This window comes from Megascapheus bottae, chromosome 8 (assembly GCF_031878675.1).
Source record: "Megascapheus bottae isolate mThoBot1 chromosome 8, mThoBot2.hap1, whole genome shotgun sequence".
Lineage (NCBI taxonomy): Eukaryota > Metazoa > Chordata > Mammalia > Rodentia > Geomyidae > Megascapheus > Megascapheus bottae.
The window spans coordinates 68,339,615-68,357,230 of NC_143516.1; the positions used below are offsets into that span (position 1 = coordinate 68,339,615).

At 40.4% G+C, this 17,616-nt stretch overlaps 1 protein-coding gene across 1 annotated transcript in view; it reads right to left on the reverse strand.

Annotated features, from left to right (window-relative positions):
• Cd109 (CD109 molecule) overlaps positions 1 to 17,616 on the reverse strand; it is a 104,873-nt gene that overhangs the window by 39,850 nt on the left and 47,407 nt on the right. Inside the window, exons 13-18 of the mRNA XM_090338544.1 lie at positions 17,494 to 17,556; positions 14,839 to 15,015; positions 12,352 to 12,504; positions 7,028 to 7,102; positions 6,575 to 6,635; positions 949 to 1,087 (exon numbers count right to left, since the gene is read on the reverse strand). Coding sequence (XP_090194670.1) covers positions 949 to 1,087; positions 6,575 to 6,635; positions 7,028 to 7,102; positions 12,352 to 12,504; positions 14,839 to 15,015; positions 17,494 to 17,556 — 668 coding nt within the window. The remainder of the gene's footprint in view (positions 1 to 948; positions 1,088 to 6,574; positions 6,636 to 7,027; positions 7,103 to 12,351; positions 12,505 to 14,838; positions 15,016 to 17,493; positions 17,557 to 17,616) is intronic.

A 17,616-nucleotide genomic window follows, 5' to 3' on the forward strand; every position in this document is an offset into this window, starting at 1 on the left:
TGACATGAAAAAGGGTATCAATGTTCATGAAGTAATGCACCTTCTATCTGGTGAATATAATGTAACCCTTCTATTAATTACAATAAAAATAGATGGAAAAAATAATAACAACAGCAACAATTATAAAATATAAAATTTGATGTATCTTGTTCATTTATTGCTAAGGAGCTGACTATGAGATACAGTATAGATTTCACGATTTATCTGCTCAATTATCCAGTGACAAAGGAGCATCTTTGTACCCTGTGCCAGTGTAGCCCCTCTCCAGTGCATGAGAGGTAGGGTGTTCCTGGCAATCTACTCTAGGAGACTACAGGTATTCCACAGGTGGTCCCCACTCCACAGCAGCAATTTTCTTCTAGCAAAAGCCATGAGCCGGGAGCAAGTAGCTCACTTTCAGAATCCTAGCTACTCCAGAGGCTGAGATCTAAGGATCACTGTTCAAATCTAGCCTGGGCAGAAAAAAAAAATCCAAAATAGTCTTATGAACTAGCAAAAAGCAGGAAGTGGAGGTGTGGCTAAGGAACAGTGCACAGGCCTGAGTTCAAGCCCCAGGACTAGGGGAAAAAAACAGACTTCAAGAAAGTTAATACCACCTTCTTTTCTTAAAAAAGAAAAACCAAAAACTTCTGTCTTCACAATGTGCCAATGCCAGCACCTCATGCCTGTAATCCTAGCTACTCAAGAGGCAGTTGACATCTGGTTCAAAGCTATCCCATGCAGAAAAGTCCATGAGACTCGTATTTCCAATTAAATTAAATCCCGAACAGCCAGAAGTGAGCTATAGCTCAAGTGGTACAGCACCAACCTTGAGCAAAAAAATAGTCAGGGACAGTGCCCAAGCTGAGTTGAGGCTCTAGGACTGGCATAAGTACACACACACACACACACACAGACACACAGACACACACGGAAAAAATACACAGAGCCAAACAAAAAAACTTTTACCCCATTTTGGTGTCTAGCCAAATCCAAGTCTCTGGGAAATGCTTTCTGACACGAGGATTGCTCACAGAAGAGAAATCATGCATATCCGGGTAAGAGTCAGTCTCCTCCAAAAACCTCTCCGCATACTCTACCGTGTCATCTAAACAACAACGACGACAATGGTTATGAAAACAATACTCGAAGCCAATGAGTCCTAGCATATCTTGGGCCAAAGGGATTGGAGCGTTTGTCTTGTCCTACCCTCTCAGTTTACATAGGAGAGGCCTGAGAGGCAGAGTACTCAGTGATTTTCCAAAACCCTATGGACAGTGACCTTCAAGTCATATATAAGGCTTAATGTTTCCTGTCCCTATGACCAAAAACTGAACGCCTGCTTGTAGTCCAGTAGCTTTAACTAGAACTTTGAAAGATAATCATAGTCAGGTGCTGGTGGCTCTAGTCCATCAGCCTAGCTAAATCAAGAGGCTGAGACCTGAGGATCACAGTTCAAAGCCAACCAGCGCAGGAAAACCTATGAGATTACCTTATCTCCTATGAGCCAGCAAAAAGGCAATACTAGTCCTGTGACTGAGTGTTAGAGCAAAAAGCCAATTGAGAGCATGAGGTTCTGAATTCAAGCCCTAATACTGGCACAATAATGATGATGATGATGATGATGATGATGATGATGATGATGATGATGACAAAATCACATTATATAATCCTCCTATAATTTTTTTTCTCTCCCATGGGGATTGAACTCAGGACTCTATGCTTGCTGAGTGCTCCACCATTTAATCCACATCTCCATCCCCTTTGTGCATTGGTTATTTTTGAGGTAAAAGCTTGCTTTATGCCTGAGCTGACTGCTCTCACTATATCACAGTCCTCCTCAGGATCTCCCACCACTGGAAGACAGGTATATCCACTGCCCTTGCTGTTACTCAACATACAATCTCAAAGACTTCTATGCCTGGGCTAGTCTCGAACCACAATCCCCCAGTCTCTACATCCCAAGTAACTGGTATTACACGCTACCTATAATTTTTCAACTCTCTTCTTTTTAGCTTGTTCATACTGGTTGCCATTGGCTATACCAGACACAGATTCTTTCTTTCTTTCATTTTTTCTTTCTTTTTTTGCCAGGCCTGGGGCTTGAACTCAGGCCTGAGGACTATCCTTAGGCTTTCTCAAGGCTAGAGCTCTACCACTTGAGCCACAGCACCACTCCCAGCTTTTTTCTATGTATGTGACACTGAGGAATTGAACCCAGGCTTTCATGCATGCTAGGCAAGCACTCTACCACTAGGCCAAACTCCTGGCCCCCAGTTTATTTAATTTTAAGAAAAGGAAACCATATGGCCATACAGACTTCAGATCATCTATTGTCATTTTTCCAACATTTCTATAGGCCTAAAATTATTTCAAAATAAACTGTAATGAAAATTGCACTGTAATAAGAGCCAAAGATACAAACATGAACATAAAGAGTTCTATTTACAGTCTATGGAGAGGACAAGTAGTATGTCATAATGTATAAAAAAACTAATATATGATGGCTCAAGTGGTAGAGCACCACCTGTGTCTGAAAAACTCCAGAGGCAAGAGCATTCAGATCCTCAGTTTGAGCCCCTGTACACACACAGAGAGACACACCCCCAAAAAGAGCATCTCATAGAGAAAACAAATAATCAAATATGATAGCAAATTCCTTTCTTAGCCACTACATTATGTCACCTATCAAGAGAAAAAGACGAAAGAAGTAAGGTCAAGATCTAGAGGGAAATCTGGGTAGATTTCACTACCACAGATAAATCATATGGATTCAAGGAACTCAGGAGAGGCAAGGAAAGCAGGAAGGGAGGGAGGGATGAAAGGAGGGAGGAGGAGAAAGTTATTGACTTGATTTGCAAGCTAGCTGGGTGAGGTGTTGTTTATGAGGCATCAAGGTGTAGGAACAAACACTAGCCTTGTCAGACGATGGCAGGTGGAGAAGGACCAGTCCCATGAGCCTTCAAGATCCCAGAATAACAACACCAGTGCAATTCCCATTTCCCATCTCTCCTGAGAGCCATCCATGTACTGACTGACAGAAAGGAAGCAGGTGACATGAAGGTGGAAGAAGCTCCAATTGAGAGTTTGGCATTTTAAGTAATAGAGGAATTCAATGGAAGGCTGTTGAACAAGATCTGAAGTGTAACCTCCCATTGGAGAATGGAGCTGTGGCTCAAGTGGTAGAAGACCAGCCTGGAGCAAATAAAAAAAAAAGCCAAGAGAGAACACAAGCATGCACATGCACACACACACACACACACACACACACACGGCACAATCAGTAAATTAACCCTTAGCATCCATGGGGATTTGTCCTAGGATCCTGGTGCATATCAAACCCTCTTGATACTTAAGCCCCTTCTAAAAATGGTACAAACCCTCCACATCCCTCAAATCATCTCTAGATTACTTATAATAATTCATCTAATGGAGATACCACGGAAATCGCTACAAAATTGTATACTAGGGGTTTGGGGCAGGACTAAGGTGATAAAGCCTGACTACCAAGCACAAGGCCAAGAATTCAAATTCTAGTACCACCTCAATAAATAAAGGGGTCAATATAATGGGTGCTGATGGCACACCCCTATAATTCTAACTACTCAGCAACCTGAGATCTGAGAATCACAGATTGAAATCAGCCAAGGAAGAAAGTCTCTTACCTGCAATTATGCCCCAAAAAGCTGGAAAAGCTGTGGCTCAAGTGTAGAGCGTCAGCCCTGAGTGAAAAAACTAAGGACAATACCCAGGCCCTGAGTTTAAGCCCTAGTACCAGCACACACACACACACACACACACACACACACACACACACACACACACACACACACAGAGAGAGAGAGAGAGAGAGAGAGAGAGAGAGAGAGAGAGAGAGAGAGAGAGAGAGAAATGACTTTTTAAATATTTTTGACCTAAAGTTGGTTGACTCCTTCAATTTGGAGCCCAGGGATCTATTAAAATAGGGATTACAGTCAGGCACCAATGGCTCATGCCTATAATCCTAACTAGTTAGGAGACTAAGGTAAGAGAATTGAGGTTGCAAGCCAGCCCAAGCAGCAAGGTCCATGAGTCTTTTATCTCCAGTCAACTACCAAAAAGCTGTATGTGGATATCCGTGGTTCAAGTCTTGAGTGAAAGCCTTGAATGAAAGAGTTAAGGGACAGCTCCAAGACCCTGAGTTCAAGCCCCAGTACCAACACAAATAATAAACAACAAATTGTAGTAAGTGCTGATAGAACTTGACAGGTAGAGGTAAACAAAGATGGAGAAAAAATGAGACAGAAGTAAGCACCAGTGGCTAACACCTGTAATCCCGGCTATTACAGTTCAAAGCCATCCAGGGCACAAAAGTCTGTGAGACTCATATCTCCAGTCAACCACCAGAAAACCAGAAGTGGCTCTGTGGCTCAATGTGGTAGAGTGCTAGCCTTGACCTGAAGAGTTCAGGGACAGCACCCAGACCCAGAGTTCAAGCCCTGTGACTGACCAAAAAAAAAAAAAAAACAACAACAACAAAAAAAAAAAACTGAGACAGAATGATTAATTAAGGTGGAGGCATAAAAGACTGTGATAACTAGGGAATTACATGAGGAAAGACACATGTACCACATTTTATTTATTTATTTATTTATTGCCAGTTCTGGGGCTTGAACTCAGAGCCTGGGCATTATCCCTGAGCTTTCTCAAGGCTAGTGTTCTACCACTTGAGCCATGGCACCACTTTCAGCTTTTTCTGTGTATGTGGTACCAAGGACTCAAACTCTGGGCTTCGTATGTGCTAGGCAAGAAGTCTACCATTAGGCCATACTCCTGGGTCCTGTTCCACATTTTAATGCAATCAATCATAATAACTTCACAAATCTCCATAACTCTGAAATTGTCTTCTAAACTTCAGGACAGAGTCCCAAGGGGTGCTGTGGTGACATGAAATAGCACCATGCACATGTCCTGGGGTTGTGTGTGCAGAAACTGAGGATGCCTCACAGAAACAGAAAATCTAGGGAGCTAAATGATGAGAATTCTGAAATGTTGTGGTAATATTACTATAATCTTACCTAGGAATAAAAGTGTAGATAACTATACTTTGCAATACATGGAACTAAGGAAGTAAATACCAAGAGGACTCTCCAGGAAACACTAAAATTGATGAGGTCTGTGTGTGTGTGTGTGTGTGTGTGTGTGTGTGTGTGTGTGTGTGAGACAGAGAGAGAGAGAGAGAGAAAGAGAGAGAGAGAGAGAGAGAGAGAGAGAGAGAGAGAGAGAGAGAGAGAGAGAGAGAGAGAGGTGGGGGAGCCTACTTTGTTCAATGGGGGCTGTTTTCTAAGTGAACATCAAAACGCTAATGAACATAAATATTTCAAAAGATATGTTGCTACTTTCAACTAATTCCAAATTGGAACCACAAGATCTTCCCATACGTCCCAAAAGATATAACCAACTTGGAATCACAGGAAACAAATGAAAAGCATTGATTTCAAAGATGTAGATAGGTGCCCAGGTGTGCTTTCCACATGCATTCAATTCCAAACATTTAGGACATAGTATTCATGTTCTACAAGAAAGTATCCATAGCTCAATGATACAGTGTTTGCCTAGCATGAATTAGATCCTAAGTCAATCCGCAGCACTACAAATACAAATAAAATAGAGCTAGGAGGCACAGATCTGTAACAGATGTGTGCTATGGAAGGATCACAACATAGCCTGCTACATAGTGAGTTCAAGGCCAGCCTGGGATACATAATGAAACCATACCCCCCCCCAAAGAAAAAGAAAAGAAAAGAAAGAAGACCAGGAGTTTGGCCTAGTAGTAGATTGCTTGCCTAGCATGCACAAAGTCCTGGGTTCTATTTCTCAGTACTACATAGAAAAGTACAAAGTGGTGCTGTGGCTGAAGTGGCAGAGCACTGGCCTTGAGGAAAAGCCCAAAGACAGTGCTTAGGCCCTGAGCTCAAACCATGGGACTAGCAAAAAGAAAAAAAAAGAAAAAGGAAAGAAAGAGTCAGGCTTTGGTGACTCACACCTGCATTGCTAGCTACTCAGAAGGCAGAGATCTGAGGACCACAGCTCAAAACGAGCCTAATCAGAAAAGTCCCTTGTGACCCTTATCTCCAATTAACCACCAGAAAACTGGAAGTAGAACTGTGGCTCAAAGTGATAGAGTCCTAGCCTTGAGCAAAAGAGTACAGGGACAGCATGCAGGCCCCAAGTTCAAGCCCCACAACTTACAAAAGAAGGAGCCAGGCACAGTGGCTCACACCTATAATCCTAGCTACTCAGGAGGCTGAGATCTAAAGATCACACTTCAAAGCCAGCCCAGGCACTAAAAAGTCTGTGAGGCTCTTATCTCCAATTAATCACCAGAAAACTGGAAGTGGCACTGTGGCTCAAGGGGTAGGGCCATAGTCTTGAGCTGAAGAGCTCAGGGACAACATCCAGGCCCACAGTTCAAGTCTCATGACAGACAAAAAAGAAAGGAAAAGGGAAACAGATTCAGGAAGGGAAGTATGGGAGGGAAATGTATCCATACTTATATACAGTATTAATCATACAATGTAAATATTTTACAAGAATATTTGACAATTTTACTTACAAACACCATCAATATTATCTTTCACAAGATTCGCATCTGTCAATACCCAGAGACCACATTCCTGGGGGGGGGGGAAATGTATTTTTAAAGTCAAAGTTTAAAAACAATAAAACATTGTTTAAAAGCAAGAATCAAAGTTTAAACATTCTGTAATCATACAAATCTCTCAGTCTAGACTGGCTCTTGCTCATTCTGTCTCTCTTCCCTTCTTCCTTTTCTCTGTTCTCTTTCCCTTTTGCATGCCCATATAAACAGTCATTCCAAGATCAGAGAAAGCAATATGAAGAAAATGAAGCATTTAGTGGCAATTCTTTCACCTCTACAATGTTGCATTGTTCCACTTGCTTTTAAAACTACTTTGCTCTTATTTCAGTTCCCCAATGACTAAACTCACAAAAGCATTTGTAATAGTAAAAGGCATACCTTTCCAATTACCTAGCAAAGTAAGCATACCTGAAAGACAGCAAAAGAATTCATGAACATGCCTAAATAATATCCGGTGTTATAAAGCTCCAACTCATGGATGATCTACAAAGAAGGCGAAACACACAGAATGAGATGACACATATTTTTGTCTTTCCTCATATTTCCTGAAACAGGAGAAAAGACTCACAGATAGCTCTGTGTGATGTTAAATGCCTGACCATCACCAGATGATGAGACAAGCAAAATATGGGGTGTGTGTGTGTGTGTGTGTGTGTGTGTGTGTGTGCGTGTGTACACACACACATATATACACAATAGAATACTGTTCAGCCATTAAAAAAAGAAATGATATCCCAATACAACCTGGACAAGCCTTGAAAACATACTGTGTTAAGTGAAATCAACCAGATACAAAATGCCACTTATATCACATATCTAGAATAGACAAAATATAAGAAATAGTTAAGAGCTTACTACAGTTGAGTCAGGGAATTGTCTCTATTTTGGGTAATGAAAGTGTTTTGGAAATAGTGATCTTGGTCATATAGCATCTCGTGAGGTAATTAATGTAACTGAATGACAGATTAAAAATGATGAGGTAGTAAATTTTATGGTTTATATGTATTTCTGGAATAAACTAAGCTATCACAATGCCATAGGCAGACACTGATACATCTTCCTTTTTACTTTATCATTAGCCAGATAATGAGACAAAGGCAGGATTTAAAACCTTGGAAGAAGCCAGGTGTTGAGGGCTCACACCTACAATCCTTGCTACTCTGGAGGCTGAGAGCTGAAAATCCAGGATGGAAGCCAGCCCAGACAAGCAAATCCTTGAAACTCTCACTCCAGCTAAAAAGCCAGACCAGAGGCATCTTTGGTAGATGTGGTAGAGCTCCAGATCTAATTCAGTAAGTGTAAGGCTCTGAGTTCAAGCTCTGATACTGGCACAAAAAGAAAAGCAAAAAATAAAATAAAATCATGAAAGTAGCTATGTAGAAGTTGAAATGGGCCTTTCTAGCATACTAAATCCACTAGCACAATGATGTTCATTGCAGCACTATTTACCATAGCAAAGATATGGAACCAACCCAGATGTCCCTCAGTTGATGAGTGGATCAACAAGATGTGGTATTTGTACACAATGGAATTCTATGCTGCTGTCAGAAAGAACGACATCACCCCATTTGTAAGGAAATGGAAAGAGTGAGAAAAAAATCACATTAAGTGAAGTAAGTCAGACTCAAAGGAACATAGGCTCAATGGTTTCCCTCATTTGTTATAATCAGTAGAAACCTTGGGCTCTCCTAGCAGAGATTTACAATAGAACAAAATCTAGAGACATTAGGCCAAATAGTATGACACTAAATGTAAGGACCTCCAGGATAAGGAAACAAAAGCCATATAATGAGTGATTGTTGTCCTTAATGTACTATGTTATCTCTCATCTCTTTTGCCATCCCTTGGTTATCTCATATTGTTACAATATTTCACCTTGGTATCTGATATATTTTATATGTGCTTAATTGATTATTTGAAATTGGATAGGGAAGGGGGGAAATCAAGGTAAGTGGGGGGAGGGTGGGAGGGAAATGGGAACCATGTCATGAGAAAGGGTATCAATGTTTGTGAAGTTATGCACCTTCTATCTGGTGAATATAATGTAACCTTTCTATTAATCACAATAAAAAATACTTTTAAAAAATGGGCCTTTCTAGCATAAATATATATACCTCCAACCATTGTTTCGGCTATGCCAAAAATATCCAAAGTATATAAACATGATGCTAGAAGAGACACTAAAAGAAAATAATAGAAAGGGCTAAGTGCTGGTGACTCATACCTATAATCCTAGCTACTCAGGAAGCTGAGATCTGATGATCACAGTTCAAAGCTAGCCTTTGCAGCAACGTCCTTGAGGCTCTAATCTCCAATTATCTACAAAAAGCCAGAAGTAGAGCTGTGGCTCAAGTCGTAGAGCACTAGCTTTGAGCACAAAAGCTCAGAAACAGTGTCCAGGCACAAAGTTAAAGCCCAAGGACCATCAGAGAGAGAGAGAGAGAGAGAGAGAGAGAGAGAGAGAGAGAGAGAGAGAGAGAGAGAGAGAGAGAGAAAGACTAGAAGGACCAGACAGAAAATTCTTGTAATGCTTATAAGCTAGCAAAGTAAGTATGCCCATAACAAACAATGCCAGAACCCAATGTAAGGGAAAAAGTTTCCAGCTTCCATGCCTCAACACCAGCTCCGGATGCATGAAGGTCAGCTTCCACTCTCACTCGGGCACAGGCAGAGGGACGTGGTAGAGCAAGATCAGCCCCAGTATTTTAAGAAGTTTGAGGGGAGTGTATTTGTCAGTGAGCTTTTTCTGCTCAAGGCTAGCATTGTACCACTTTGAGCCATAGCCTCACTTCCAGTTTTCTGGTAGTTAATTAGAGATAGGAGTCTCAAGTCTCAAGCACTTTCCTGCCCTGACAGGCTTCAAACCACAGTCCTCAGATCTATCCTCTTAGTAGCTAGAATTACAGACATAAGACACCAGCACCTGGCTAAATGTTATTTGTAATTAACACATTTAAAAAAATTGTTTGGGGCTGGGAGTTTGTTCTAGTGGTAGAGCGCTTCCCTAGCATGCATGGAGACATGGGTTCGATTCCTCGGTACCACATACGTAGCCAAAAAAAGCCAGAAGTGGTGCTGTGGCTCAAGTGGTAGAGACCTAGCCTTGAGAAAATCCAGGGACAGTGCTCAGGCCCTGAGCCCAAGCCCAGGACTGGCAAAAAAAAAAATTGTTGGCTAGCTGGGCCCAATAGCCTGTTGCTACTCAGGAGGCTGAGATCTGAGGATTGCGGTTCAAAGTCAGCCCAGGCACCAAAGACCATGAGACTCTTATCTCCAATTAAGCACTAGAAAAACCAGAAGTGGTGCTGTAGATCAAGGGGTAGGGTGGTAGCCTTGAGCTGAAGAGCTCAGCGACAGTGCCCAGTCCCAGAGTTCAAGCCTACCTACCAACAAAAAAAAAAATTGTTGGGGGGGGCACAGAGGAGTTTGGCCTAGTGGTAGAGTGCTTGCCTAGGATGCATGAAGACCCAGGTTTGATTCCTCAGCATCACATACACAGAAAAAGCAAGACATGGTGCTGTAGCTCAAGTGGTAGAGTGCTAGCCTTGAGAAAGCCCAAGGACAGTGGTCAAGTGTTAAGCTCCAGGGCTGGCAAAAAATTTGTTGGGGTTGGAGCCATGGCTCAGGTAGTATAGTGCCAGTTGGTGAGTGAAAGCATCAGAAGCCACATGAAGTCCTAGCCTTGGACAAAAAAAATTACCTAGTTTCAGGTATCAATGTAGTGTTTCCATAAATGTATTATGCAAAGCCTAAATGGGGTTAAACATTTATCTCCTTAAACATTTTGACCTAGGCAGTGTATTATCTATAGTCACCCTACCGTGTTTATAGGTAACCAACATACTAGTTTCGTTTACTTTTGATACAGACAGGAAGCTGGAGCACACAGTAATTCCTGTCTTAAGTTCTGAACAGTCTCCATACTATTTCCATAACAGTAGCATTAATTTACATTCACGCCAAAAGGGTTTCCTTTTCTCCAAATCTTTGCCAACAGTAGCTATCTTCAACTGTTTGAAGTCTTATGGAGTATAATTTCTTAGTACACCCTTGAGTAGCAAAGATTAAAATACAGTGTAAAAATGGGTATGAACTCTGGTCAGTATTTCCTTTTGGTGGGTGCGCCTGGTCCTGGGGTTTGAACTCAGGGCCTAGGTACTGTGTCCTTAGCCATAGCTCCACTTCTGGCTTTTTGTATCGCTTAACTGGAGATAAGAGTCTCATGGACCTTCTGCTCAATCTGACTTTAAACCACAAACCCTATATCTCAGCCTTCTGAGTAGCTAGGATTATAGATGTATCCCGGCTAGCATATCTTTTTTATTATGTATATATTTGGAGAGTAGAATATAATGTTTTGAAACCTAAATACATTATGGAATGATAAGTTTAACATATCCATCATCTTACATTTTAACCATTTTGTTAAGACCATTTAAATATATTCTTTTACCCAATTTTTAGTGTGTATACCAGTCCTGGATCTTGAACTCAGAACCTATGCACTGTCCCTGGACTTTTTTTTTTTTTAGACTTTGGAAATTATTAAGAAAATAAAATTTATTTGGTTATGGTTCTGGAGTTGGAAAGCCCATGGTGAAGGCCATGTCTTCTGAAGGCCTTATTGCTGTAGCATACCACGGGAAATAGGGAAATGGGGCTCTAGCTCCAAGCCCTTTAATACCGACCTTAGTCCATTGGTGGGGGTGGAGGTCTCATGATCTCTCCCTGTATTGCACTGGGGGGTTAGGTTCCAGTACCTGCTCTCTAGGGGTCATATCCAAACCATGGTAACTTCTTTTTTTTTTAAATGTACTATGTTATCTCTCATCTCTTTTGTTGTCCTTGGTTATCTCATATTGCTATAGTATTTTGCCTTGTTATCTGATATATTGTATATATGCTTATTTGGTTATTTGAAATCAGATAGGGAAGGGAGGAAAACAAGATGAGGGGTGGGGGTGGGGGGAGGGAAATGGGGACCAAGACATGAGAAAGGACATCAATGTTTATGAAGTAATGCACCTTCTATGTAGTGAATATAATGTAACCCTTCTATTAATTACAATAAAAAAATATATGTCCCTGAGTTTTTTTGCTCAAGGCTAGTTCTCTATCACTGGAATCAGGAACTCCACTTCCAGCTTTTCCGAGCTAATTGGAGATAAGAGACGCATGGACTTTGAACCACAATCCTCAGATCTCAACCTCCTGAGTGGCTAGGAGTCACTGGGTAGGTTGTCTTTTAGCAATTTTTTGAATATATAATTCATTACAACTGACTGCACTCTCCATGTTAAATTATATACATCCAGAACATATTCTTTCTTCCTAATATTAAGTAGCACTTCTATGTAAGACAGAGAAACCTAACAAACTTCTCCCTAATTGAACCAATGGAAGCTTTCTTGTGTATTCATGTATACATGCAAAGGATTCATGATTATAAATACAATGTTGAAAGTGAAAGTACCAAGGCCAGGTAGTGGTAGAATGCTTGCCTACCATGCACGAAGACCCTGGTTCTATTCCCTTCCTTGGTATCACAAACACAGCTGGGCTGGTGAAAGAAAGAGAGAGAGAGAGAGAGAGAGAGACAGAGAGAGAGACAGAGAGAGAGACAGAGAGACAGAGACAGAGACAGAGAGAGAGAAAGGAAGAGAGAGAGAGTACTAGGGTATTGTTTTTTCTCCTTTAACATATATTCATAGCATTAAAAAATGTCAACTCACATTTTCCATTGTAATATCATTTGAGGAATTCATCAGATTCACACTTTTGTCAACAGCTACAATCCCAACTAGAGAGTCAGGCTGTGTCACGGAGATTCTAAGAGAGACTTTCTCAGATGGCTCAGCATTTGCCTTACTCCAAAATAATTTTATCTAAGAAGAGAAAAAAGTAGGGCTTATTTCAAAAAAAAATTTATTTTTTGGTGCTAGACTTGAACCCATTGCTCTCCCTTCACTTTTTTACTCAAGGCTGACTCTCTCTGAGCCACTTCCAGCTTTTTGGTGATTAATCAGAGATAAGACTCGAGAACTTTTCTGCCTCTGCTGGTTTTGAACCCCAATCCTCAGCTCTCAGCTTCCTAAGTAGCTAGGATTACAGATTTAAGACACCAGCACCTACCAAAATTAATTTCTATCCCACTTATTCAAAAAATTCCTTGGTGGTAGAGTGCTTGCCTAGAATGCACAAAAACCCAGGTTCGATTCCTTGATACCACATACATAGAAAAGGCCAGAAGTGGTGCTATGGCTCAAGTAGTAGAGCTATATCCTTAAGAAAACCCAAGGACAGTGCTGAGTTCAAGCCCCAGGACTAGAAAAAAAATTTGAAAGAGCAAGGAAAGGGGTAACAGTGTTACCCAAAAAGAAATATACACTTTATCTGAAATATACTTTTTATCAAGCACTTTAAAGCTATTATAACCCCTTTGTACACCACCTTTGTAATAACAATAAAAAATAAAATAACTAGGTGGTGAAGCAAGATGGCACCAAAACAATAGGGACCCAGCCTAGCTCTCACCCACAAAAAATAAAATAATTAAAGATTACTTGAAAAATATGCTAGTATTCTCTGCTTCTTCTGTGTCAACATTTGTACACATCGTTCCAGCTTTATAATGAATTCCACTCTGTTATTCAGAAAACATTCAATTTAGTGAAAATTCATCTCTGATAGTTTGTTTGTATGCAAGTCCTGGGGCTTGAATTCAGGACCTGGGCCCGAATTCAAAGCTAGTGTTGTATCACTTGAGCCTTTTCTGTGTATATGTTACTGAGGAATTGAACTTCATGAATGCTAGGCAAGCACCCTACCACTAGGCCACACTCGTGGCCCTAGTTTCTGGTATTTTCTAGCTGATGAAATAGGCACACCAATGGAAGGCTCTCTCACCAATATACCACCTGTCCACTCCATTTCACTTTCATGCCATTATCAGTGTGGCTGCAGCAAATTCTAGGCCAGAGAGAAAATAACTCGACTATGTGAAAACCCTGAAATAGATTTACGTTAAAATCTTAAAACCAACCAGGTGTCAGCAGCTCACACCTGTAATCCTAGCCACTCAGGAGGCTGACATCTAAGGATTGCGGTTCAAAGGCAATCTAGGCAGAAAAGTCCATGAGATTCTTATCTCCAACTAACCACCAAAAAAAAAAAAAACCATGATAGCCCTGAGTTCAAGCCCCAATACCAATGCAAAATTTATAATTAAGATAAAAAACCAAAAATGATTCATAGAATCAACCAATATAAATTGTACTCATAAATTGATATGTTAAATTTAAAATTATTTGTGGGCTGGGAGAGTGCTTACCTAGCATGCATGAAGCCCTGAGTTCAATTCCTCTGTACCACATATTCAGAAAAAGCTGGAAGTAATAGAGCGCTAGCTTTGAGCAAAAGAAGCTCAAGGACAGTGCCTGGGCCCTGAGTTTAAGCTCAAGGACTGGAAAAACAAAAACAAACTTTTGTACAGCATTTTTTTTTTGCAAGTCCTAGGGACTGAACTCAGGGCCTAGGCACTCTCTTGAGCTTTCTCAAGGCTAGCACTCTACCAGTTGAGCCACAGAATCAAACCCAGGGCTTTGTGCATGATAGACAAACACTCTACCACTAGGCCACAGTCCCAGCCCTGTACAAGCATTTTAAAGCTAACAAAAATAATAATAATAATAATAATAATAATAATGTAAGCTGAGCACTGGTGGCTCATGTCTGTAATCCTAGCTACTCAGGAGGCTGAGATCTGACAATCACAGTTCAAACCCAGCCTGGGCAGGAAAATCTGTGAGACTCTTGTCTCCAATTAACCCCCAGAAAACTAGAAGTGAGCTGTGGCTCAAAGTAGTACAGCACTAGCCTTAAGTGAAAGAGCTCAGGGACAGTATTCTGGCCCTGAGTTGGAGCCCTAAGACAACAACAACAAAAAAAAATGTGATTTAATGGGATTGGAGATATGGCTCAATTGGTAAAGCACCAGCCAATGAGCAATGTATCAGGTACTGACTTCAAGTCTCCGTCTTATAAAAAAAAATGGAATGAAAGTCTCCTCTAACACATGAAAATGCACAAATAATAACTAAATATGAAATGGTTTAACCACAGTTCTACAGGATGATTTATGATAGTTTTGTGAAGAAATATATCCTCTCAGACCTCACTAATATAGTTTTCTTTTCAGACACATTGTCCTTAAATCTTACCTTATTTTTAAAAACAAGCTGGACAGGAATTTTCAAAACATCATTTATAATTTCCCCACCATCTTCAACATAATATACTATGATACAGGCCTTTGGAGCCCAAGAATGTTCTGGTGTTAGAGAGAAGGTTGTTGAGTTTTGTTTGCCTACAGCCACCAACTGTCCCCTGGATACAATCTGAAAAACAGTAGATTAGGTGACCTTTGCAGTAAAGTTAGTAGGGTCTCAATTGAAGTGACATTTGTTTTGCATGTAATTTCAGAATAAACATAAATTCTTAAACTTGCTTCAAAGCTTTTTCCAATACCAGAGATCATACCAGATGGAGTGTATAAAGATTTCATTATAAAATCAATAAAATTCTGACTGAAATAACAGTAGCTTCATAGTTTTAAAAAATCAGTATCTTCATATACATATAGCTATTGAGCCCTTGGTGATTCTCTCCTAAGGATATCCCACTTTGGTCTCACTGTGTGAATGCTTAGAGTTCTGTTTAATTTATCATGTTCAAATGTAATTTTTTTGTCTTTTACTATCCGCTGGGTTTATTTGTAGATTTGTAGGCTCATTCTAATTATTACAAATGAGGGTGTTCTTATGTAAAGATTTTCTCCCAGTATCACATATTATACTACTTCCTTGTTTCACAATGTTCAACTTTAGACATAATACTCTTTAGGTATAAGGCTAATGAATGATTTGGAGTTTTGTTTATACCTGCATCTTCCAATCACCAAAATCAATAATGCTCTATCTTTTGAATCAGTTTGCAAAATTCACACTAAAATTTTGATTAGAAACACGAGAATCTCTTGCTATTAAATAAACAAATACTTTTAAGGGAAAAAAATCAGTATCCTGGCTGAAAGTTTGGCCTAGTGATACCATTCCTTGGTACCACATACATAGAGAAAGCCAGAAGTGGTGCTGTGGCTCAAGTGGTAGAGCACTAGCCTTGAGAAAGCCCAAGGACAGTGCTGAGTTCAAGCCCCAGGACTGGAAAAAAAAAAAGTCAGGCACGGTGGCTCATGCCTGTAATCCTATCTACTCAGGAGGCTGATATCTGAGGATCTAGGTTCAAAGCCAGCCCAGGCACAAAAGGACCTGAGACTCTTATCTCCAATTAACCTCTAGAAAACGGGAAGTGAGGCTTGGCTCAAGGGTAGCCTTGAGCTGAAGAGCTCAGGGGCAATGCCCAGGCTGAATTCAAGCCCCATGACCCACAAAAAAAAAATTGTTTTTGCTAGGAGACAGTGGATCACACCTATAATCCTAGCTACTCAGGAGGCCATGGTCTGAGAATTACAGTTCAAAGCCAGTTCTGGCAGGAAAGTCCATGACTCTTGTTTCCAATTAACCGGAAAAATAAATAAATAAATAAGCAAGCCGAAGTGGAGCTGTGCTAGAGTACTAGCCTTGAGCAAAAACACTCAAGGACACCACCCAGGCCCTGAGTTCAAGCCCCAGAACTGGCCCCCTCCCCCCCCCAAACAAATCAATATTTTTAATCCTCAATTTTATCTTCTGTTTTATGTTTGTAATTCTCAACTGATAGATGATGTTTGCATGCATTTATGGAATACAATGAGACATTTCAAGTGTAGTGATCAGATTAGGGCAACTGACATATCCATTCCCTACAATCCTCACAATGTCTTTGTATTGGGAAAGAATATGGTGTTTTAGTTTGGTTTGGTTTGGTTTGCGGGACAATACTCAGAACCTTGCACACTTCTTAGTTTTTTCATTCATAGCTGGTATGCTTCTTCCATAGCCTATCCATAGTTCTACTTCCAGGCTTTGAGTACTTAATTGGAGATAAGAATCTCACATCTAAAAAAAAAAAAAAAAAAAAGAATCTCACATCTTTTTCTGCCAAGGATGGCTACGAACAATGATCCTTAGGTCTTAACCCCCTGAGTAGCTAAGATTATAGTCAGAGAACCAGTGACTGGGTCTAAAAATCAGGTTTTGATGAGGAGGAATAAGCAAAATGAGAAGGCAGAGAGGGCCATTTTAGCTTCTCTGTTTCTGTATGTTAGAACTTTCTACAATACATGCATGTTGCTTATTTCACAGCAATTTAAATTTTCCACATAATGTAGTGTTTATTTTAAATTGAAATTCTGAGGATTCAGGTTCGATCCAGCCCAGGCATTAAAGAACATGAGACTCTTATCTCCAATTAATCACTAGAAAATGAGAAGTGGGGCTGTGGCTCCAGGAGTAGGATGGTAGCCTTCAGCTGAAGACAGCACCCAGGCCCAGAGTTCAAGCCCCACGACTGACTCTCCCCCCAAAAAATTATATATATATATTCTTATGGTATAACAATAACAGACTAACTTGAGCCAAAACTCTCAGGGATAACACTCAGGCCTTGAGTCCAAGACCCAGGACAAGAAAGAAAGAAAGAAAGAAAGAAAAAGAAAGAAAGAAAGAAAGAGAGAAAGAGAGAAAGAAAGGAAAGAAAAGAGGAAAAAAAGAAAGACCAAAAGAGAGGAAGAGGAAAGGGGGTGGGAGGAGGGGAGGAGGGAGGGAGGGAGCATGGCAGAGTTAGTATTAAAAAACAGAGAGTTTAGTGCAGATATAAAATGGCTTGAGGTTAGGGATTCTTTGACAGCTCTGGGTTTCAGCTCTGGGAGTGATTACCATATAGCTAAATTCCTTCACTGGTTTGTTGCCGCTCACCACCAACTCAAAAGGTGATCCCACCTAGGAAAATAAAATTTAATTAATATGTACACATCAGTGGAAATGAGTATAATTCTATTA